General features: G+C 41.6%; 1 protein-coding gene across 4 annotated transcripts in view; it reads right to left on the bottom strand.

Moving 5' to 3' along the window:
• The window catches only part of DPP6 (dipeptidyl peptidase like 6), a 547,763-nt gene that overhangs the window by 246,292 nt on the left and 275,750 nt on the right, over positions 1-25,721 (bottom strand). Inside the window, exon 1 of one of the 4 annotated variants that reach the window (XM_071559977.1) lies at positions 1,675-2,118. The exons of the other annotated variants lie outside the window; for them this stretch is intronic. Within the exon in view, the coding sequence (XP_071416078.1) occupies positions 1,675-1,731 (57 nt within the window). The 5' untranslated portion in view covers positions 1,732-2,118. Of the gene's footprint in view, positions 1-1,674; positions 2,119-25,721 lie in introns of those variants that run through there. 4 annotated transcript variants of the gene reach the window in all.

The raw sequence follows: 25,721 nt of genomic DNA, 5'->3' as shown, positions 1-25,721 counted from the left end.
TTATACTTCATGTGGGAAGAGTGAAGTAGCAAAGACATGGCATGCCAACAGCAAAATGGCATTAGGCAGGTAACACTACCTGAAATAAAACCACTACTACTTTATAAAAGGCAACATACACTTCTTTGGCTTACAAAACCTGACACTTTTACACAGCTTTAAGAAGGAGGAGGGGACAGTCCCACAGCTCTCTTTGTTCAGAAAAGGCACTTATATACTCCTGCCTCCCAGAAAACACAGCTAGACTCATTTTAATCTGTAGCAAACAGTGACAAATATACATATTCAAAAAACATCAGACAGAGAAGGAAAGAAGCCCAACAGATGCAGGGTTAGATGAAGGCACTGTTTCTTTACCCCCAAGTACCAAAGTTCCTTCGTTCTTGTTTTCACTGAACCACTGAGCCTGTTTTGACCATTAGTAAAATGTCACCCTGAAAATGCAGATTATATGATGCTATATCTGGTGCCTAGTGTCTTTCCATGCTCTTCCCTTCATTGATTCACTAAAACAAAGTACAAATGGGAAAAAAAACCCAACGAAAATCAACGTGTGAGGCTCTCAGCCTATCAAGCCAGGAAGAACTATTTTAAGAATTAATTTGTGCCCTGAGAGATCTGTTTAAATTATCTTCCTGTGCTGTCCTAACCAAAGATTAAAGTAGTGAACTTCCAATGACTTAAGGAGATGAGGAAAATTGAAGAACTGGAGCATCCAGGCTCCCCCTAAGCACGGGCCTGAGCACAGGGAGGAGAAGGTGGTGCTGAGGAGGACAGAGATGCTAATCTGCCTTTGTGCCCAGAGCCCAGGAACCCTCACCAGCCTCAGCTGGAGCTCAGAGATTGCAACCAGACTTTTCCTCATGCCACTACTTTCTAACTATGCCTATCCTTTACAGCTGAGGATACATCTCCTTTTTTTCTGCCACCCGCTGCTTCTTTGACAGGAAAAGTTTTGACTTTATTCTATCCTGGTAAGTGCAGGCAGACAGGAGTGTCCTCTATAACACAGGTTTGACAGAGAAAATTAAGTCTTTAACTTTCTACCTCTACAGAAACACATAAAGCACCTACCAAGAGAAAGAAATTAATTGACTTTAGATATAGTGTGAGCATGGCAATTTTCCCCAAGGCCAATGGGAGTTAGACCTACTCACAGCTGCTTTTTGCCCCCCGCCATCCCTGCTTGCTCATGCACAGCCTGAGCACACGCTGTACCCTGAAGAGTCCCTCCAAGACAATGTCAGACAATAAAATTCCCTGAAAGTGGCACAGCAAACTCACAAGCTGAACCTCAGTTTTATATTCATCTGCAGAGGGGTTTTTGAATACCCTTACCTCTTCTACCAGCAAGAAGGGGCCTCCATCCCAACATCCTCCCCCCACCCAGCACGCATGTAAGGAACAAGTTACAGAACAAACCCCTACAAGCCTTCAGCAAGAGGTACAGGTTGTTAAAAATAGCACAATTTCAGCTTACACACACACACGGAGAAAGCAGACCTTGAACCCAGCTACACAGCACTTTCCTCCTGCCACTGACTGGTGACTCAGTTGACAATTTTAGGAATCCACACCAAAAAGATTAAAAAAATCATAATAATCATACAAGAAACACAGAGCTATACAATGCATTATTTGTATTTGTTTGAAATTGAGGAAAATAAACATTACCTGGTCTTGTTGTTGGGCTTGTTTCCCTGATGCATTTTGCTCCTTGGCTGTAGTCATGCTCACCTATTTGTGCCCACTGCAGTGGCAAACAGGATTTTACTCTGTGTGTGTGTGTGTGTGTAAGCTTGTCTGTGTGTTCAGACATACACGCACACACACACACACAAAGACTAAAGGGATACGGATGAGTAACTAGTCCATCACTTAATCACCAGCTGAGAAATTTCCCACCCCCACAAAAAGAAATAAATAAAATTCAATGTAAAAAAGCACTAGTCTGGCTGTCTTCCCCCTTGAGCCTCTAAAATAAAAGCAGAAGCAGGAGCAGAGAGAAGGATGCTGTGGGGGCTTCTTCAATTAGCAACAGCCTCTGCAATCGTCACAGAAACAATGATAACTGCTTGGCAACCAGCAACTGGCAGCTCGGAGCCGGAGGCAGCGATGTGGTCCTCGCTCCCCACCTCCACGGCGGCCGCCCGCGCCTTGCGCATGCACCGGCTGCCTCGGCACACACTGTGCAGCTCGCTGGAGATGTGCACAGCTCCGCGCTCATCTCCCCTCCCGCAGCCGGGGAGAGGGGCCTCAGCCGCCCGCCGCTCGGGAGCCAAATCCCGCATTCCCCATGACGCCGGTGACGGGAGTCGCGCGGATGAGGAGTTTCTGGCAGATGCGCTCTTGTCTTCTCCCAGCTTGCGGAGGTTTCAGTGCCCTGGGCAGTCCGCGGCTATGAAACAGAGCTATATCAACGGCAGCCTCTGCCCCGCTGCAAGAACAGATTTGGAGGATGCAGCGTGCGCTCCCAAGGAAGCAGGTTCCCGCCGATGGGATGCAGAGATCACCAACGCTCTCCAAGTATCTACTCCTCTCACTGCCAAAGGGTGGCACATTCACATGCCCCCAGCCATCCCTGGCTCTCTCCATGCCCCTGACACAATGGGAGCCACTTTGCATGTCTCATATGGTGGCTGCTTCCTGCACGCTGGTGGCTGCCATGTAGGTCACGTTGCAGGGTGACACACCAACATGCATTCCCTGCTCCACTCTACGCTGCCATAGCTCACTCCCTGCGGATTCTCTGCCCCAACAGAGATCTCTCCAATGTGGCACAGCTGTCAAACTAGCTTTCCAAGCCCACTCACCCACCTTGCTGTCAGCATAGGGTGACATGAGGTGTGGCTGAGCACGAGGCATAAACCAAACACCACTCTCCTGTAACCCTCAGGGGACATCACATGGTTGGACAAAACTTAGAGCAGCATGGAGATGGTTCAGTGTTCACTTGGGACCAATGCAAAGCCTATCACCTCAACATCAGGTGACATGAAACTGCCATGTTGATGCTTTTTCCATCCTCACCTCCTACCCGGTACTCCCAGCATTGAGGCAGCATCGATACCAGGCTGGATCAAGCCCGGATCTTGCCTCAGTGCTGTAGCACTGTGTAAAGCTAAATGTTTTCTCACTCATGTGATACTGGAATCTCTGCTGAGTCTGCAGATAGCCAGCTAAGGAAAGGGAACATCAGAGTGTTTATCTGACAAGGAAGTGATTATGCCCCATTTGTTCCTCAATTTTACAGCATGGATTTATTATACAAGGTCACATTCACCAACACTGCTAGAGGCAAGGCCTCCTTACACCTGGCATAGTTTGGCTCCTTGGTTCAGGGACAGATCAATGACAGGCCAAGTTTTCATAGTGATATCTAGTAGCCACCACTTGGCCCCCTAAGCATTCCTGCTTTTTCACCATTGCATATCTCATCAGTACACAGAAACCATAACAGAATGATATACAAAATGAAATTGTGCTGGTAGGAAACTGGACAACTTTGTCTCATCCCAGGTGCCATGATCCAGGCAACAGCTCATTTTAAAAAGGAAGTGAATAGCACCTCTCTAACAAGAAACAGTAATTTGCATTTAAATTTACATCCTGTGCCAATTTCTTGCTGGGTTATGCTCAGACACAGTCCTAGCTTACACTTGCAATTCCATCTCTTCAGTCCCAATAGTTTTAGTCACAATACTTTGGGTATGTTTATAGCGAGGTTATTGCTCATACATTTTCCCTCAGGCATCAGAAAAGAATTGTTTTCAAGGTCTTATATAAGTGGATCAGTTTGAATTTTCCCGTTAGCTTGGTCTATTTTTCTACCTGTTGCAAGTGGTAATGAAGACTTGCTTTACTTCACACTTCTGCTATTTTTCTTTCCAAGAGGAATTCAAATGAAACAAAACTGTCTTTGGAGTTTGTTTCTTTGGGTTTTACTTCCTTATAGTACATCCTGGAAATTTCTGCAAAACAGATCCCTTTTAAAATATGAGCCATTCACCGTGTCCCCTCAGTACTTACAATCCCTGAACTTAACAGCACTACTATTAAAACTGAACATATCTGTACCTGTCTACTTACCCTTTCATGCCCTCCCCACACCTATTCAATTCTTTCACAGTTAACAACTTAAGACATACAGTATTCACTGGTTTTCTGGAAATGGCCACTTTTCCTTACAATGTAGTTTTTTTTCCCCACTGAGCTTGTCGTTGGACACATAAGTTAATTGTGCTAATTAGTCCAGTAGTTATCTATGCAAATGCATATGGTTGAGCCTCATTACATGGAAACATTAGGATGCTGACTGTTCTGACTGCATCTCCCGGTGCTAACCCAGTGTTACTGAAATGCCTTGATCTCCCTGCCTGGCAGTACCTCCTTGTCACACCTGACCTGTGCAGGGTGTCTCATCCCCTCAGATGGCCACAAGTTGCTGCTCATCGCCAGAAGGATGTGAAAGGAGGGAATAGTGACATCCTCCAGATTTCTGTCACCATCCTTCCTTAATCAAAGCAGTTTTGAGGTTGCTGAACACCTCTTGGAGAGACACCAGAGGAGGAAGCAGTGGCCATTGCCATTCAGAAATGCTCATTACTCACAGGCAGAGAATAATCTGCTCACACATTAGCAGGGCTGAGGCCATCCATCCTGACCTCTGTGCTATGTTAGGGTACCAACGTTACTGCTTGGCTGAGTCATCGCTGATGAAAGATTAATGCATCCCTATCAAAGGACATGAATCTGTATCTGCCAAACCCAGCAGCTGCCCAGGCAGAAGGATTTATACAGACAATCCCATTTAAGGCATCGCAGGAGGCACTGGCAGACAAAGACCCTGGTAGTCTGACCTTCCCATCCATTCTACCCCATAGCATCCCAGCTGATTACAAGGATAGAGGGAGCAGGTTGTTCCTACCTGTCAGGCTCAAAAAATGTATCAGGTTGTTTGTCCCCTACTATCCATCCTTGCAACAAGTTTGTTTCCACTCACTGCCAGTGCTATGTGAAGGTTCTATCTCCAGGCTCACTCCATGCTACACAAGCTGCATTCTCATCATGAACATCCTCCATTGATCCATGTAGTCCACACTGTGCCATCACTGGGACAGCTAAGGAGCACCATTATGAGCACAGACAGCTCTCCTTGATTATCAAGATGCATGTTCAAAATGCCAGCCACAACCATATGAATTGCATCCCCGCATGTGACAGCAATTAGCTCCTCCAGCATCACAGCAGGACAGATCAGGAGAGGAACCAGCGACAGTGAAAGGAAATATTCCCAGCTTCTCAACTCATCTTCACCCAGAGTGCTTGTTTCGACAAAATCACACAACACTGCAGTAATACAGATAATTTTTAATTACCTTGTAACAAATTAGTCACACTTGGCCTAGAGCTTTTCCTGTTCAAAAGAAAGGGCTTTATTATCCTGAGACTGGCAGGAACAGGACTGTGGTCTGGGATTACTCTCAAAACTCTCCTTGGAGTTCACAAAGTCACCAGAAAGCTTCGTCATGCTCAAAGATTATTGAAAACCTTGAACATTGCAAATAGAAATTAGCCTTCCCTTGGCTTTGGAAGAAATGGTGGACTAAAACCTTAAAATGTCTTGCCACAAAGACCTGTGAACTTCTAGAGGCTAAAACACAGTAACCATTGCTTATGAGGATGCATTACAACAATACATGGTAGGGAAAGAAGCAGTTTGTTACTGGTCCAAACAATCTTAAGAAGACCAGTTTCCTATGATCACCCTTGATTCTGCCCCTCCGTGAGGGCAGAGGTCTCTGCTGTCCACAGAAGCAGACCAGCTCCTTCCTGGGAAGCAGCAATAGACTGAGGAGTCAGTGCAGAGCTCTGCAGTCCCCTGCATGGCACAGAGGCCAGATCCAACATAGCCTGTGCTCACAGTAAGCCCTCCAGCTGCACACATCTGTTCTAGGGAGTACAGACTAAGGGCAGTGATAAGCCTGTAGCAGCAGTGGGCACAGTTACTGGATGCAGAACCCTTCTGTTCCATTGAAACCTGGGGTTCTGCTACACCACACTGGGCTGTTTATCTCCTTTTCATTGCCACACACAGAAAGTTGAAGCCAGAGGGCAGAGTAGGTAGAAATTAGTTCTACTTGATTAACCACACCTTTGCACAGCCTGCTAATGTTCTCCCTTTTCCAGATAAGAACCAGATACCATGGAGAGCTACATATCTGAAATTTTTTGTGGGTCTAAGCCATTAGTATCTGGGGTGCAGTAATGTGTTACCTCCAGCAGAATACACCACATGATCTACTTTTGTACAGCCAGCCCTTCTGAGCTTCACAGTCACTGACAGTTTCCACTGGTTTGGCTGGTTTGCTCTCAGTTCAGAAAGCACACAAGGCCCAGGAAGGCACATAATCTGGCAAGCTATGACAATGGAAAAAACAGAAGTAGGTTACAAAGGAAAAGTCCTAAGGGCTACAGTTCTTTTTGAAAGTTATATAGGCAGTAGATGTTAGAAAGGTAACTCAGGAAGAGAGACAGACTCTGCCAGCACAGACATGCAGTATAAGGAAGGTGAGATGAGACTGTAAATATGCTGTAGCCCTGGATTTTAGCATTCGGTCATTTGAAAGGTGGATCAAAACTGCCCCCAGGATGCAAGGGAAACAGTGATCAGCATACATTGGTGCTGCTTTCAGAAGAAGGGAGGCAGAAGGGTGGGGACACAAGGCTGACAGCTCCTGTAGCAACTCTATGAGAAGGTCTACCTGACCCACGCTCTTCCATGACCAGCAGCATACTCCCCAAAAGGTAAATCCATTTAATCTTCAAGATTGATAAAATATATTTGTAACTGCCCTATTGCCCCACCATTTCAACTTTCCTAGAGAAAATTCAAAAAGGAACAAGAGGGAAGGGTCTGTACAAACCAGGCTCTCCATGGCAACATCATAGTCCTGAATTTGTGCCAAGGCACACTGGTGACCAATTACCCCTCCCCAGTCCCAACATCTTTTCCACACAAAAAGGAATGGCACAGCCCCTCTTCCTTCTGGACCTCTATGGCCCAGATGCAGTGAGTCAGAGGATTCTCTCTTCACTACAGATCCTTTTGGAGATCAAGCTCTCCTCATATAGGGGATGCAAGAGCAGAACAGAGAGCTGTAAAACCATGAGGGCAATATGGCTAAAAACTTTTCAGAGGAGTTTATACTTTTCGATACTTCAAAAGCAGCCAGACATTCTGGCTGTTCATTCTGGAGATTTCTGCTTTGTGCTCATCTGAATAAGCTTTGGAGAGGGGGAATTTAATTTTGTTCTGTTCTGAAAGAACAGTTTGTGCCCTGCCCCTCTCCAAGAATGTGACAACAGTAATATCACATTATTGCACAGCAATGTCCCCAGTTGGAGTTTGGAATTGGAAACACTTAGATGGTAGATCAGCTGACATCAGCCTTACTCCTACAAAGGCTGCAGAGCATCTCTATTGCCTACACACCATCCCCAGCACTGCTTCTCATAATAGTTCCTATTAGAAGACCATAAAAACACTGTAATCTAGTTCCAAATTAATCCCTATCTTTAGCAAGACTTCGCAGTTTGTCAAAGAGTATCCCAAAACTAATTTACTTATAAATGAAGAAAATGTTTGACCTTTAAGGATATATTTAATTAGCTGTATCTTGCATCAGCCCTGCTGCTGTCACCCCTCTCTCGTTCTCTCCAATATGTTTGTTCAACCAAGGTTTAGTCATGGGAGACTCTCTAAGTCCAGAGGCTCCACTGAGGACCTTTTTGTCTTGGGGATCCACTCAAATGGAGATTTTCCAGATCTCAAAAGTTCTGTGAAAAGGCTAGAGGCAATAACAGATTATGAATATAGTTACAGATAAAAATACATCACATTTCCATTACTCATGACCAAGATCATTAAGAAAGCAATTTAGTGTGCTATTTTCATTTAACAGATCAAATCCAGTTTGTTTAGTCAATGCCATTAATTAGTTATTTGCATGAATATCTGTTCCTACAGGAGATACACTTCAAAATGCTCCCACAAGCTTGAGAACTCCTGCTATCTGAGACAGCAGGTATGTGTCAGTAGGGGACACAGACAATGGGCAATGCAAGAACAACTCGAGTGTCTGCATAATAGTCCCATGGTGTTGCTACTATTTGTCCATTATCAAAGCCTCACTAAGTTGTCTTTTTTCTTTTTTTTTTTTTATCTTGAGCATGAGAAGGCAGATTAAAATTATTATAATAGTCTTATTTGAAGCACTGTATTCTGCTGCTTCCCATTTCTCTGCCTCTCTGAGTTCTAGGACTCCACAGCTCATGGTAAACAAATAAGACAACACAGGAATGCAAGCTGTGAAGAAGTCTGCTCTTTCATGCACAGCTAGAGCTATTTTGCATAGCACTTTCCTGCCTAAATTGGAGCGTGACTCCGGAGAACACAGCAGGTACTTGTGCCCTTCTCACTTCTGGATTATGTACCCACTTTGGTTTGCTTACCCTAAAGATCAAGTGTGGGTACTGCAGTCAGACTTTTCTATTGAAGTTGATGGCATTTTTCAAAAACATTATTTTTGATCCCCTGTGAGGTTATTTTTTGAGTTGGTGTATGTATTTTAATACATCACTTCAGTTTCAAAGGCAGATGATGAGCAGTGCTATAGTTGTTTGGTGCTCTGTTATCCCTGCAAGGAATACAGACCATGTCACTGGATTTCTCTGCCCCTCTGCCTGTTCCTGCTGGTGTGACCTTGGCAGCTGTAACGCAACAGATGCCTCTTTCTCACTTGTTTATCTGTGTGAGAGAGACTTCTGAAGCCCCAACTTCAGTGCCAGCTCTGAATTGTCTCCAAATTGTTTTTTCAAAGTTTGCCTTTTCACAGTCTGGCTTAGTATTTCTGCTCCCCCCATTCTTAGGATCAATATTCACTGACATTTCCCCCACACACCCCCTGGTTATTTCTGGACAGCAGCTGAATTCCTTCCTTATTGACTCAGTATGTGCTGTTTTTAACTGTTGTTTTAGGAGTGGAAGGATTTATGCTTTGTTCCCTGTTTTTGGTTTGGTTTGGTTTTTTCCACCTTTATTTAAATGTATTTAAATATCTTTATTTTAGAGAACAGCCATAACATATATTTTGTAACTCAAATAGCCAGGTCAGAAGTTGTAAAAGAGATCACCAGTGAGGAGAAAACAGAGATAACAAAACAATTCCCCGCCTCCCTCCACAACCATTTTCAGAGAATCCCCATCTTCACAACAGCTGCAAACATATTAGGCTATTTAGAAGCCTACTGCTTGAAAAAGAGAGAGCATCATCTTCATTTTTAGCTGCAACAGTGAGTTATGGGATGAATAAATGATCTGCATATAAGATGATGACTGGTTTAAATGTAAATGTTGTGAAAGATTTCTTATGTAAGCACATACATTGCCTGAGAGATCCTCGTACATAAAAGCCACAGCTGGAGCAAGTGGCTTTTTAAGCATTTGTTTTATGAAGTACACTTTTCATCACAATGGTTGTTATTTTTCATTTACTTTTATATCAGCTTTAACACACACACAAAAAAGGAAAAAATATTTGAACTTATAACACGAGCCATACACTTTCAATAGTGAGGTTATGCAAAATACTGACACTGTTAAATAAATGCATACAACACACATTCATCTTAAAGATGTTGTATTCACTTGAAATTTATTCCATGACAACAGAGGAGGGGATGCAGGCATAAGGACCAAGCATCCTCAGTTTCTGAACATAATTCTGACATGTAGCTGCATCAGATCCTGCAGATTGGGCAGGTATGAAGCCAACTTTATGCAGTTGGAGAGGATTTCCTCAGGACTTCTACCACCTGTAGCAGAGGGTATGACCACTTGGCCCTGATGAGTGGTGACTCATTGGACACCATGTTAGCCTCATGATAACTTCTATGAAATGTCCCCAAACAACACCAAGAGGGGCAAAAATACCAGCTCTGCCAACTGTGCTAGTGTTTTCACTGGTGTTTACTGCCTCCCCAACATCCTCACTAGAGCTGGGTGGCTTGTTGTGTTCACTGCCGTCAGTTACTGGTGGGGGATGTGATGGCTGCAGGAGTTTGTGTACTGGTGTGTTTTTTCTCAAGCATTTCTAGATCTCCTGGGACGAAATCTGTTATGGTAAACATATATTGCTGCATTCCTATGAGCTCTGTGGTAGATAAGATTTTCCACCAACCCAAAATAGCCTTCTCAAGAGTCTGAACAATGAAAAAAACTGCCAACACTTGTCTTCTCCAAGAGAGGCACAAAGGCACCCAAGGCCCTTCCTGTCTGCTTCACATCTTTATTTTTGGAGAAGGCAAACCCACAATATTTTCAGATTCCTCTACTCAAGTCTGAAGGTACAAGAAGAGGCAGAAAACAACACTTGGGCATAACTCCACTGAGCAGATGAAACAAGTGGTGCACAGATCCACGTCCCTTCACTCACTTTTCCCCTCTGTGCCTCAGTACCCACACCCCGCGTTACCTTTCTGGAACGCATGTCTTGAACGGTACATGTACCAACCCAGTCTACTCAGAACCCCTATCACAGAGCTAAAGGATTACTAAAAAGGAAAAAGGAGGGCTGAACAGAATTCAATTATTACTACCTCAATAGTTGCTTTCCTTTTGATGAAGTAAACAGAAACCAGAACAATATCTTTCTCTAATTTTTGAAAACTGACCAGCAGCTTTGATGTGCCACTTGTAGCACCTTAGTTTCATTTTCAATGGCACTTTTAAAAATGTGCTAGCACTATGTCTTTGCTTCAACTGCCTCAGTGAGTTACTCTTCAATTCTGAGAATGCTGCACCAAAACAGATTCCCAACTCACCTGAAACCAGTTGACACAGTAAAGAAAGCAGAAACTTTACTGCATGATGTACAGATACATGCAATACATAACTACCTGAATACAAACGTACACAGCATAAATAATTCAAGTAGTGTAGTGGTGGAGGCCTGTTGCCATGTGTTTACTTGATCTGCTTGTAATACAAGAAAATTGATGCAGAAGGGATGCATAAGATCTATATATCCTATGTATCTTCTGCAGAATAGTAGGGCTCTGAGCACAGCACAAGACCTCTAAAACGGGATATGACATCCTTTACTTAGCAGTGATAATGTCCATTAATTACAAAGGCACAGCATGTATTCAGCAATGCATAATTGGGCACTCAGGTGGGGCTGGAGTAAGGGCAGGTTGCACAGCACCTGATGTGCTGCAGGCAGAGGAGGTGGGAAAGACTCCACATCTCTTCTTGAAATGACAAAGAGTGCCTCAACCTTGCCCCAACCTGTCCCTGCTGGAAGCCAGAACCTTCTTTAAAAGATGGTGTCATTGGCAAAGGAGCAGAAGCACAGAAGTGGAATGTCTAAAATGTACAGGGAGGATAAAGTCTCTTGCCAGGGTACAAGGCAACTCCCTGTGTCTTACCTTCTCAGATGTTTGTTCCCTTAAGATCTAAGAGCCAGGGTGAATTACAAGTACTGGCTCTGGATGCCTGAGTGTTCCTGCGGTCCTAGGAGTGGTAAGCAGATTGATTGAGGGACTGAGGACCTCTGCTAAGCACATTGTGACTCAGTATAACTTTGAGGTTCCCCACTACAGTTGATAGAGCTTCACCACCTTTTATGAATATGAATAAAATACATTATGGCCTCCCCAAAACATTGCACAGATACTCTGATGTACTTCATAATGACTTCCCACACAACCCAAACCAACAAATTCATCCTTTCTATAATACTCACTAGCGAGTTTGCCTCCAACATGGTTTCCCCCCTGTTGATGTTTGATATGGTATCTATGACCTTTCCATTTTACCATATTCCAAAGACAGCAAAGAAGAAATAATGACACACATTTCAAAGTAGCCTACAGCTGCGACCATGTGTCTGAATTCTTGTGCAGCAAAAAGGACCCGCGATTTCCTTTAATTTAGAAAATAGCACAAAGAAGGGAATTTGAGATATTTGGAGACTAATAGAAAGTTCCATAACATTGCTATACAAAGCTATTAAAGAATGTGCACTTTCCCCTCCTGAATATATAACCCTTAGAAAATCACTCATGTACGAAACATGAGCTTGAGTGCAAGAGAGTGTACCAGACTGAACCACCTGCTTGTCACAAATAACTGATGCATGTCTCATTTATATACCTCCAAAATTACATGTAATTACACAGGTGCAAAATGCCCATCATTTGTACACATATAAAAATCAGATAGAAGTAGTGCACGTGATTGCCTGCATATCCTGTAATACAACACCAGTGTCCAAGAGAGACAAAAGCTGATCCCATTTCTCTTCCAGTTATCAGTCCAGCCTGCTGTTATCCCAACCCACGGCCTAGTTACAAGAAGAGATGCAGGACTTAAAACCCGTCAATGAAGGTCAGCAGTCGGAGGCAACAGCAGATCAATACCATGTGATCTGATCAGGCTTTACTGTAAACAATGTGTTCTGCAAAACCCTGGGTCACTGCCCAGCTCTACCTGTGAAATATCTGCACTGTGCTATATTTGGAAAGCTTACAAAGTTTCACCTTCATACATGAACTTAAACTGGAAAAAAGTCACATCACCCATCACTGCATGCTCTGTTGAACAAATTAGAATTTTTAAAACAAGAAGGAGCAGATTTCATCACTCCAGAGAACATTATCAGACTTTTTTTTGCAAATATTACCAAAAGACAGTTTTTTGGATATCTTTTCCAGGGGATAATAAGGCAGCTTAGGGCTTATATTTATTCATGGAATCAGCAGTCTTTTCATTTCTATTGTTCACCTCAGTAGATCAAGACTTCTGCTGGTGCGGGAAGTGACTGCAGAAGGGTATGTTTAGAGCCTTAAGCTGCAAGAGCCTGAAACAGTGGAAATAGAAGTTGGCCAGCAGAAAAAAAAATATATTCCATCTGCCTTATAGAGCAATCTAGAGCACAGAGTAGTTAGTTAACTACTCACCCAGTTGTTGTAGTTTGGTGACAACCAGAACAAGCAATAGCTGCTCTGAAAGGATTGATATGAGGAGAAAGCATAATATATTGATGAGAAATGTACACACGATGTTTGCCAGTAAATCTGAGCTCAGCATGAGAGAGAAACTATAGTACAAAGCTGTAACAGTAACAATTCTTCACTAGTACCGTGCCTGATCACTTCAGCCCTTCCACTAGTCAAAGAGAAGTTAAAGTATTTGAGAACATTCTAACAAATAGATCAGGCTTTTAATTATGTCCAGAAATTAAGTTGAGACAAGTTTTCCCACGCAGATGAACCTATTTTCAATATTTTTTTCCCCGATAGATGCCAGAGATAGGTTGTATGTGATTAAAAGCTACAAAAATAGTAGTTACAGTCTAGGAGGGATGATTTCATTTGGTATCTTCTTTAAACTGATTTCACTTCAGATAGTATTGGCAGCAGAATGACATAGACCTGATTCAACGGTTCATCTTGACTGTTAAGTATGAGTCTGAGATTTTTGGTTTACGTATCTGGTAGCAGTAGAAGGCAAATAAATATTCGCTTATAGTCTATCCAGCACTACACTTTAATGATTTCTTATCAATTGGTCCATTGGGATGGCATGAATTGTAATAAAAGAAACTCTTTCATATCTCATTACTAAATACACTCTCAGCATCACTTTCTTTGGTATAGATACATACCTTAGCAACACAGAAGATTCAAGCAACTCCCCTAAGTGTACGTTATTTAAAGATTTAATTTGTCCCCCAATAAAAACTTGGCATGTTAGCAGAAGTCAGCACAAACACAGATGGTAGAATTAATCCTTACGGTACATGTAGACCTTTGCTGAAAGACTAGAGCCCACAGTGAGTTGTGGAGCAGGGTACCAGCTTGCCTCTTCACTTCGACTTTCCTTCCATGAAGAAAAGGGGTAGTTAATTTACTTTGGATGAATTCCTTTTTGGGAGACAGAAACTTAAGTATATTCATCAGATTTTGCACTGTAAGTGAGGTTTAAACTTCTATAATTAAAGATACTTGATTGCTTTAAAAAAATGAGACAGCTTACATCCTGGTAAAATGCTGTGCATCTTCTCCCAGGCATTAAAGCTGCTTGATGTCACTCTAGCTCTGTGAAGTGGCTGGAAGTGGCTGTGAGTGCAATGCACATCAATTTCAAAGCCTCCTTACATAGTCAGAGAAGTGCAATGCAGACACGGTATAAATGAACATCCATTTTTTTGTGCTGAAGTCAAACCAAAAAGCATCTATTCACAGAACAGTCCTGTAGTATAATTGCATACAATCAATACAGCCAACATAGTTTCATTGTAATGAAACTAAATGAAAAATAAATGTGGAGGGGTTTGTTTGGTTTTTGTTTTGTTTTTTTTTGTTTTGGTTTGGTTTTTTTAATACATTGTTTGTATTACAACAGTACCAAGGAGACACACAGCTGGGGGTTCCCTGTGCTTTGGGCTAGAGATGTTTCCAACAGAACAACAGACCGTGCAGAAAATAACTTTTAGTCACAAGAATATTCTGCCTGTCACCTGCCCAGCAGGCCGCTGCCTATTCCTAAAAAGACCATTTTGAGTATTAGTGACTTTCTCCGTCCACAGAGAACAGATATTTCTTTTTCCAGTACTCACTTCTGAGTTAAAAGACTCTTTCTGGGTGTGCAGCATTGCATATATTCCCATCCTTTCATAGACTGTTTCAAAGTACCCTTCCTAGACACAAAAAGCTTGAATGGTTCACATAATCATTCAGTAGCTTTCAGTGATGCTACATCTCCATTTGGGTTGAGCAAGGCTTTAAAAGGTACAGTTCCCTGCACAGGTCCTCTGCTGGCAATTGAGATTTGCTGCAATCTCAACTAAACTCAACATTTATTTCTACTCGCAGTGCTGGGCTTGGACATGGAGACCACAGCTGAGACCTGGACTTCACCCTGCAGCTCAGAGGTACTGAAATATGCAGCTTTGTGCTAAGGATCAAGAGGTAATTCAAAGTACAGGGCTTTTTTTCCTTCCATACAATGCACATCTAGAGTCATTCATGGATAAGACTCCTGATCCATACTTAGTGGGATATGGTAGCATATTTATAGCCCAGAATCCAGTACTGTTAATACTGCACTATTTACATTCATCTGCCATAAATCTAATACTGTTGTTATGGCTGTCCTACTTAATGTACTCTAGGAATGCTCTTCAAGTCAGTACCAATTATATTTGCAAATAAACTAATGCTTTGGGTTAAACAAAGTGAAAACATTCTTCCTCTGAGAAATTTAGTACTTTGTATCTGCATCTATTCCATGTGAATCTTGTGCTTTATTCAATTAAGTACCACAGAAGACTACAACAATCCAGAAAACATTAAATGAAAACACTGATTCTGCAATAACAACGTTGTATGAGCCATGAACTGCTACCAATAACATAATCATGACACATCAAACTCGATTACAATTTTCAAAATAGTCTTTTAATTTCACAGTAATTATTTAATGTTATTTTCAACTAGACTCTTTTACCACTGACATTTTCACTAAGCTGTTTTTAATTTAAAAGCTGGTATTTTGTGACCTCAGTGTAAACACCTGGCACATAAACTATTAGGTAGCATGAAATTTATAAAATAATATGTGTTCTATCCTCTTCCTCTTTGACATTAATGTTTGCAACACTATATTGTGCAGGTGTATCAAGGCAGATGCTTTGTACCAAACCCAAACATTCATTTTGATTTGTATTTTGCAACCCAGCAGGTCCCTGATGATGTTCTGGACTGGCCAGGATAAGTCTTACTGAACGCAGGAGAGTTTTCAAAGGGAATATCTTTGATACCTTTCCTTTCTGTATTTAAAAAAACACCAACCCAAAGCTAATGAAAACCCAAATCCAGAGGTTTGCAAATGAGGCACAAGGATAAAGAATTTACAGCCTAATCCATTGTGCCATTATGGACATTTGAAATAACACAAACTTTTTAGAATATAGTGCCATATAATGGCTGTAACTTTATCAGATGCATCATCCCAGCCGCAGTATGGTGGTTTAAAAGGCAATACCAATTCTCATTAGATCCACAGCATGGCTCTTAAAATGTCACTTTTCCCTTACAGATCAGGAATCTTTCCAGCAACCTTCCTTATAATTATGTTTATTATCAGCATCAATTTCCATTTCACCAGGCACCTCAGAGGAACAGCAGATGCCTTTCAACATTTACAAGGCAAACCAACAATAATTGCTTTATCCACTCTGGAAACTCCATCAGTGCTGGGATGAAGTGAGGCAGCTCTTCCAAAATAACAGCCAACCCTAATGACAAGCTAGTCAGACACTAAGGAATAGCACCAGACTTTTTTTTTCCAGGATTCCCTTCAGCTATTGATCCTTTACTCAGGGCTGAAATACATTTGCAAAGATGCAAAGTATTTGTGCTAAAGGATAGTGCAGACAGACATGTTTGCAGAGGTTGCTAGAAGGCGTGATTAAATCTTCAGGAAAGGCTGATGTATGGAGATTTCTTTAAACTCCTCACTCAGTGAGGCATGTAAGAAGCCCAAATTCAATTAAAAAGAAGAAAACAATCAATTTCTGGCCTTCCTGAAGAGAGGGAAAAGCTTGACTTCATTAACACGGTAGAGACCTAAAGATGCCAAAATATATATTCCCTTTTAAAATGTTAGTAGTCTTTCTATAATTTAGATGCTGATGTATTTTTCTGGGTTTTTTTACTATGGATTATTACTTCTTATACAAATCCAGGTCTGGCAGTACAGCACCTCATTCACTCAAACGTTTAGCAAACTTGACAATACTTAGCTCTAATAACTTCAAACCCTGAGAAAGCACAGGAACATCATCATTTCACGCATCAGATCTGTTTCAGATACAAAGTACTGCTCACAAGCCGCAGCAGAAACAATATTGTCCCAGCAATAAAACCATGGAATGGAAAAATCACAGAAATATTACCCATTTTCAAGTTGCATGAAAAAAAAAGTAGAAAGTGAACGGAATTTTCATCATGCTGCTTTCACTGGAGAAACTCTAAAGGAAAAATAACAGTTTAATGCAAATTATGCATTTTCTCCTCAGCTTGAAAAAGATCGCCTGTCCAAAACTGAATTTTAACTACTTTTAAATATGTCAAATATAAAGGTTTTATCTGTCTTGGAACTTAGTTGTGCTATTGTTACCTGTGATTAAGTGATATTAAATGGCATGAGTGCATCGCATCACTCTATCAAAGTATTGCAATAAAATTGGAGCCTGCAAGTACAGCCACCCCATAAGTGAGTCCACTTCCAAGTGAAGGATATCTTTGCAGCAGCAGGCAAGATCAAAACCACAAAAAACATTACATTGGATCAAACTAATGATCAGTTTAGTGCAGCTTGTTGTTGTACGACAGCCAGAATCAGCCAGATTAAAGTGCAAAAAGATTTTCACAAACCTACTTAAAGGCACAAATTTTCTGTTGTTAAGAGTTATTAATATTCTCTCCAAGAGCTCTTTCTATATAGTTCTCATATTTATGCTGATAATTATGAGTGCTTTTTGTTCATGTAAAAACAGAAGCATAGAGAAGACCTGACTAGAAAGTACAAGTGGGTGACTTAAATGTTTAGAAAACATAATTAATCCCAGAAAGTGTAAAACCCAGAAAGGGTGTTGTGTTTCCAGCTTACCTTTTATCTTCGTTCCCAATACTTGAAAATTTACTTAAGTCACAGAGTTTGACTATCCCTTCTAAAATGTGCTGCTGCTAATGAGAACAACAGTAATAGTCTTAGTTTTGAAATGCTTCCATATTTTTCCAAATCTGGAATAACTTTTCTCTCAGCTCCTTTTGTGGCAACAAGCTTTTTGTGTGAAAATAAAGTCTTTGTATTCACTTGAACTCAAACAGTAGAAATGTCAGACTTGCCACTTGTTCAGAAACTTTTGGTTTCCCTTCTGTAGGTCATGCCTTGCAGCAGGACTTCAAGTGATACAGGGAAGTATTTGGGGGAGTGGGTAACGAGGAGCCTGGATGGGAAATCTCATTGCTCTTTTCTGCTACCCTGGTTTCTTGCTCCCTATATCTTCTTATCTATCTCTACAACAATGACCATGGCCATTTGTCCATTGGAATGTAAAGAAGGGGAAAGGTGCCCTAATATTCTGTTTAGTCCCATCCCCTTTTGGCATCCTCTTCTACTGTGAGAGAAAAGGGCTCCAAACTTCCAGGTAACGTGGCCCTATGGCCTACTCACATCCCTTCCCTCTCCCATCCTAAGGTTATTTCGTGCATCCCTAATCAGTAACACAACTATCTTCCACAGAACAACATTTATTTCTTCAGACGTCAGCACCTCTAAAACACCCAGATGCTGCATCCCAGGACCTTCCTATTCCCCAGCTGTGCCACACTGGTCCATTCACTGCAATCAGCCTTCATTCCCAGACTTCCTCATCATCCCAGGGACAGGCAGAAGTATGAAACATCTGCACTCCCCACAGTGTCCTCAGCTCCTCACTCACGGCTTTTTATTCTCCTCATACATGGGGTAAAATTGAGGATGTTGATTCCTGGCAGGACACTTCCCTTCACTGGGCTAGATCTGTCCCACAGGCTGACACCTGAAGAGCCCTGTGCCATAGTTTAGTGTCTTCTTTGTGGTCTCCTTTCCAAAACTAATTTTTTAGAAGTTTTTTTCTCGATATTTAGGTATTTCCCTACGTATAAGAGTAACTCAAGCCTCGAAAAATCTGAGCCCAGCCCTGCATGCAGCATCCCCAGTGAAGCCACAATGCTTACTTATATAAATATATTTATATAATTACATTAGAATTACCCTCTGTATTATCCTCCATCCCATTTTTTATGCATTTCAACATCTTGTTTGCATTTTGTTAATTCCCCTTTTTTCTGTATCCTGCTAAGCTCCTGGCCTCAGTGATGTATTGTGGTGATGCAGCTCCAGAGGTGCACTGTCATCCAAACAATTACTGTTGTCCATTATCAATTAATTTCCATTCTCTATAGAAAAACTCAAGGTCACACTATTGCACTGCAGCTTTGGGCTGATCACCCAAAAGAATATGCCACTAATAATTACTATTTAAATGCTAGAGCAGATGACTAGCGAACATATTAACAGTGGTTCACCTATGACGATTATGTTGGAGGAGATTATCACAATGCTGGATTCCTGAAGGTGCTGAGTTCTTACAATTCCTCTTTGCATTCCCACTGGGTCAGTGCAAGAGGGCTGTCTGGCATGGTGGGATGCAGCACAGGCAACTGCAACACAGGTATGCATGAAAGGTCTGCTCCCTGTACACCATGGGACACATCCCACAGTGTCATAGTCTGACTATGGTTCCACCTGCTTTGAATAAAAGTCACACCTGCAAGAGACCTATTACAGCTTTTTCAGTCTGCAGAAGATAAAACACCCGATAGCCAAAAGCTGTGGGGTTAAAAAAAAGTTGTCCCTTTGGTCAATGTCCACTGCCTCAGGACACCCAGGGTCGGTGTAATCCTGACCTTTATCTGAAACATGAGAAAACAAGGAGAACATCATATCAAGAAAAGGGATGAACAGCTGCCCATTGCTGTTGCTTCTGGGAGCTCCCATCTCCAAACAAGAGTAGGAATATTCCCTGGGGAAGGAGCCTAGAGCAGAGAGAAACACTGAAACTATCATACTGCATTCTTCATCTTCTATCAAATATTTCCTGACATCACATTCAGCTGTGCTTGAAACAACCTAATTGGCCATCATTAATACTTTATGAGGCCAATCATCACCCCTAAAAGAGCTGAGTTCCTTCAGATATGGAATTGTGCCTGAGGGGCAGCCTCTGCCAACAGCAGACATGAGGTTTTACGCAGTCTAAAGACTTACATAGCCTTGAATGTCTTATGATGGTTCTGTCCCTCACTGAACCCGAATTGTGGCATAAGGAAGAAGATTTCCCCCTTCTTCCTCTACAACATTTGAAGTCTAAAGCTCAAAACAAGTGGAATATTGCACAAGGATGTGTGAGTTCACCCGATGCCAACAGGTAGTGCACAATGCATGTTTGCTCTGCAGGTTGCTGTTCTCCCTCTGAAGTGTTACTGGCACTATTTGTTCTTGAGCTAAGTTTTGATCATTTTCAGGAGATATTGTGCATTTATTAAGCAGATCAATATTTTGTAAGCTATGCTTTCAGAAAGTCAGATAACTTATAGACTTATGTGTTTCAGAAACTCCAGTGAATTTATGATCCAAGAACTCCCTTTTCCAAAGTCCAAGCAAAACATCTTCTATCAGTAATATTCTTACCAAATTGTTGCACTGGCACTGGATTTTTTCATGAGCATTGCTCACATATGGCAGCTACATTAGTCACTCTGACTACTCCCTCTTGAACCACCCCATCCTTGGAGATGGATCAAAAAATACCTGCCAAAGCTTTCAATTCCACTTGCTACTTCCATCTCAGTTCTCAGTTGTAACTCATCTGGATCCCGTGCCTTGTCAATTTTAAACAGCTCTAATTGCCTAACTATCTGCTCTGTCATAATCATAAAAACTTTCAACATTTCATATTGCCCCCAGGAAAACGTATTCTTGTCTTTGATATGATCTTCAACTTTTTCTCCAAGTACTAATGGCAAAGAACTCATAGAGGCTTTTTGCAATGACAGTCTCATCTGTCACTCCCCACTCATGTCTCTTAATGCCCTGATGCACCTCTGCATTCCTACATTATTTCTGTGGTATTTAAGGACATTGCTGCTGTTTATCCATGAGCCAGTTGTGGCCTAGCTGGCTCAGCTTAATTTTTTGATGCTTGTTTCTATTCTCTATGCAATTTATTTTTAACGTAAAGTCATAATTAAACATTTTCTCACTCTTTATACACATGCACACATACATTCATTTGGGAATAAGTTTTGGATGTGTTCTATTTAGATGGGTAATTTTCCTTATTCAAACCTCCAGTACACTGGTACGCTCAAAAGGAGAAGAGAAGAAATCATTTGAAATGAATACTTGTGATTCTTTAAATCAAAATCTTTGAATTTCTGATAGGTCTGATCCTTGAATTCTTCTCTGCAGAAGGGACTGAAGGGCTGAAACACAGGAAGGAACCTGCTTTTAGCAGAGACTCTTAGGGCCAGACTCTCTTGCCTGTTAAGCTTCCTCCTGTGTTACTCTAGTCAGAACAATGTAAGGAGAGTTAAAATAAATTAAAATAAGAAGGAGGATGACACCCCTTATCCTCTATGCCACCTTTCCCAGAAATTCAGCTTTTCCCTTAGTGTTTTTCTCCCACATACTACCCAGACTTTTCTAAGCACCAGACTAAACTATCCATCACACACAATCAGCTCAAATTTCTTAGTGCTGTTCACAAGTTCCCCATTCCTAAATGCATTTGCTCATATGTCTTCGCTTTTGTCATGTTATTAGCTCTGTTTTTTCTGCTGAAACCTATATCCATAGGCTGTTCTGTCCCTTAGGTTAATCAGATAGTCCAGGATATTCTAAACCAGTCTCACTAACCAGTCCTCAGTTTACCTTCACTACCGGTTTTGTGTGCATTCAAACATGTCCTTGGTAGTAAAGCACACAGACCAATTGCAGTCAAACAGAGAGTAAAGATTCCTGTGTCTCACGTGCATCTGAGCAGTTCCTTGAACAGAAATTCAGCTTTTTGGGAGAAATATCACACAGAATCATTGAATGGCATATGTTGAAAGTGACTTTAAAGATCATTTAGTTCCAATCCCTCTGACATGGGCAGGGACACCATGAGCCCCATCCCAGCTGGCCTTGAGCATTTGCAGGGATTGGACATCCTGTGCCAATGTCTCACCACACTTAAAGAATTTCTTCCTAATATCTAATCTAAATCTAATCTCCTTCAGCTTAAATCCATTTTCCCCTTGTCCCATCACTGTATGCCCTTGTAAAAGGTCCCTCTCCACCAGCTCTCTTGGAGGCCCTCTTTAGGTACAGGTACATGGCAAACATAAGTATATTTCTCTCATAAAATGCTCTTAACTAGGCCAAGTTTATTTAAGCACATTCCCTTCCTCTACTCCACCCAAATGCATTAATTTGTGTTATGCAGAGATGAAATTAACTCAATTATCTGTGAGAGTTTATAATCTCTATGCCTCTTTGTAGTCTTTTTCTTTCCTATTACTCACAGTTCCTCCCTATATAGCACCACACACAAATTCATTAACAGACTGTTTACTCCCTCTTCAGGATCATTAAATGAAGATGCTAAATGAGACCTGACCTAACACAGACAGCTGCAATAAGCATTTCCTTGTAAACAGAGACTTTGCCATTTATCAAAAACTTTGTACTAATTTTCAGTCCACACAAAGTTGTTTATATTGAGGCAATTTCTAAAAGTTTTTAAATTTAGACTTGGCCAATTATTTCACCCTGACAGAAGTTAGCAAAAAAGGCCCATAAGATGAACACAAGAGGTTGTATGTAGAGTACCAGCCACACTTAGCCCTGGGCTGCTGAAGGATGCAAATCAGTTGGAGAGAGTTCAGAAAAGGCTCACAGATTTCAAAAAATGCATCATATCTGAGGAAAAACTTGAAAGAATTCAGATGGTTTAATTTAGAGAGGCAGAGGCTGAGGACATGTAACATCTCCCAGAAATGGTGTGGGTATAATTAAACTTGCCTTCGGACAAAAGGATGAACTAGATGACCTTTAGAGATCCTTTCCATTCCTATTTTCTCTGATGCTTTGATTGCATAGGTCATCTGCTCAAGCCTCTCTTGTAGACAGCAGCCATCACAGCCAGAAACCCTGCAGCCCTGAGCCTTTTATTTTATACCCCAGATGCATCTACTGCTGTTCTGGGACTGCATCTCTCCTCAGATCCCATGGCTGAGCAATAGAGAACATCTCAGCTCTGGATACTCCACTGGGACACCCACTCCAGGCGATGGAGACACCCAACAGCCAGTAAATCACTTCTGGGAAGGTAGGACTCAGTGGCCCACTAAGCACAAGCAAGTTGCTTTCAGTGTTGCTGCCTGTTATATGAATTCAGTCTGCCCTTCACTGAAGTAGGATATTCCTCAAGTCTTGCTGCAGTTACCTTTATCAGCTTTTTTTTTGCACTTCTAACAATCCTCATGGACTTTTTAATGAAGAGGTACTCAGAACAATTTGTTACCAGAGATCACTTGCCTCAAAGCACTTGTCTCGAGTCTTTATTTCTGCTAATAATTAGAGAAAAATATTTGCCCTCTTTTTTACTTTCCTTAACAAACAAGACCATGGCATATTCTCCACTTATCCCTTCTTAACTAACACACAGGGTAGTGGCCTCCACAAACCCTTCCTAGACACTCCCAGCAAACTGATGAAAGGACATCTACCTTCCTACACCTATCCCCATCTCCTAAACAGCTGCTTTTTATGATCTCCTTCATTTGTGAATTTGTACAATCTCTTTACAGATATAAATACTGTAACTGTTACAAGACTGACATGTTTTCTTTCACAGTCATGCTCATAAACCTCAGACTAAATCTGCCGCTTAATTAATTTGCACTCAAAGTGCCTGTCTCTCTTTCCTTCCCTTTGAGCAATGCTTCTGCTGTGGTTTGTGTTTCCTGCTGCACACACCACATCCTCCTTTGCTTCCCTGGCGTTATTAAGTGCTCCTTTTTCCCAGGCATAGCCTTATCTGTATGGGCAGCATACAAGTGGACAAAACTTCTCACGGTTGGAAACAATTGTCAGCATGGGCATTTGGGAGGGGGGATATTCATTTTTAAACAGACACTTTTGGTAACTTTATGCATCTCTCCTATTTGATATCAAACAGGAAAAACTACCTGTGTTTGTATTAAAAAGCTTTGTGTGAGAGCTGGTTATGTAATCCAGCTCACAGGGGAGATGAAGCTCTTGGTGAAACAACCATATAAAATATTTTCTTTGATCACAGAGGTTCATGGAAGACTTTTTGCCCCCTTCCCTCTGTTCATTTCCCTACAAAACATGCTCTCACCCCATACTCTTCAGCTCTTTGCAGCTCTCCTCCTGCCCTGGCTCTTTGCAGAACCTCGTCCCCTTGGTGTTCCCATGGCAGACAAATCACCCCACATTTCAGGGAAAAGGGGATACTATTGCCAGTTGCCCATTGTCCCCAGCAGCTCAGCTCCTGCTAACCCAGACAGCCCAGAGCCTCCTCCACTTTCTGAAGCAGTGAAGGCAGATAGACTTATAAGGCACCAGGGGAGTTGAATTCACTGTAAAATACATTCCTTACAACACCCTGCTGGCTGCTAATGATGGTATAGCTCCCTCCACCACCAAAAGACAGAGGAGAGGAGTATATATGAAAAGCTGACTGTGTCAAGCCTCAAACAGAGCAATGTTTCTTGTTGTCTCCTTTCCCACATGCAGCCAGGCTTTGCTGGCTATTAGAGCTAGTGGAGCATCAGCACTGGAGGTTGGATTAGCAAATACCACCTGTGTGCAGCGACCCACATATAGAAAACCACTAGCATTGAATAACTACAGACATAAGGTAATGGATGCAGCAGTACTCTGTGCCAATTTTGCAGGGAGAAGGCTAGGCAGATACTCCTTCTTGCTTGGAAAAAAAAAAGAAAAAAATTGTCTCACTTTTTTTTTACCCAAGAATATGTAAAAATAATGCCCATTCCTATTCTAACTCATTGTCTCCTGCTGGAGAAGCAGGAATCCTGGACAATGCTGAAGTCCAAGGAGAGCAGGATGAGTTCCCACAAATCTTGAGCTAGACAGTGTCTGACCAGACTTCCCATGGCCTCAAAAGGTACTGATCAGCTCCTGTCAGAGCCTCACACAATATCTGTGAGCTACCCAGGACTCACATTTGGCAGGAAAGGAAATGCTAGGAAAGGAATCACCTTTGGAATCCAAAAGCAATGCTGGGACCACTGTGGAGATTTTGGCAACTGCCCTTAATCTATACTTTTATATCTATCTACATATAAATGTGTACACACACACACACACACACACACACACACACACACACACGTATATATATGTGTGTGTATATAAACATACACATATACACATGCACACACTTAAGATGTGAAATTTTCTGCAGTGGTTGGTTATGCTGCAGATTGCTTGTACATCTGTATCCATTTCTGCTGCATCCATGGCTACAGCCTGGCTGTACTCTACACCAAGTATTACTTTAATTAAGTACTAATACTCAGAAACAGATGATCAAATGTCTGAGCAACCAGGCAGCAAAACCAAGCAATGAGGTAGAGATTTTTCAGATCCCAACACACAGCATACAGAAAACTATTTATTAGATTTTATTTTTCCCCGGTAAAAATACTGCACTTCATAAAATTCTTTAAGTTACATGAAATGAAACAGAGAAAAGAACCAGCCCCAACCTTGAATGTAATTGGGCAATATCTTAGATGAAATCAATTTGCCCAGACTGTGAAAAATGAAGAATAGGATTATAATGGATTATTTTAGTACAAGATTTTGATGTTTTGTATAAATGTTTTTGGTGGTTTTTTTTTTCCTCAAGAGAGATGTTTAATGACAACTGCTGAAAATCTGTAAAATGTAGTACTTAACACTAGGTAGCTGCCTTGAAGTTGTGAGTAAAATTGCTTGCAGAGGA

The sequence above is a fragment of the Pithys albifrons genome, chromosome 7, assembly GCF_047495875.1.
Source record: "Pithys albifrons albifrons isolate INPA30051 chromosome 7, PitAlb_v1, whole genome shotgun sequence".
NCBI classification, from domain to species: domain Eukaryota; kingdom Metazoa; phylum Chordata; class Aves; order Passeriformes; family Thamnophilidae; genus Pithys; species Pithys albifrons.
This window is presented reverse-complemented; position numbering and strand designations above follow the sequence as displayed.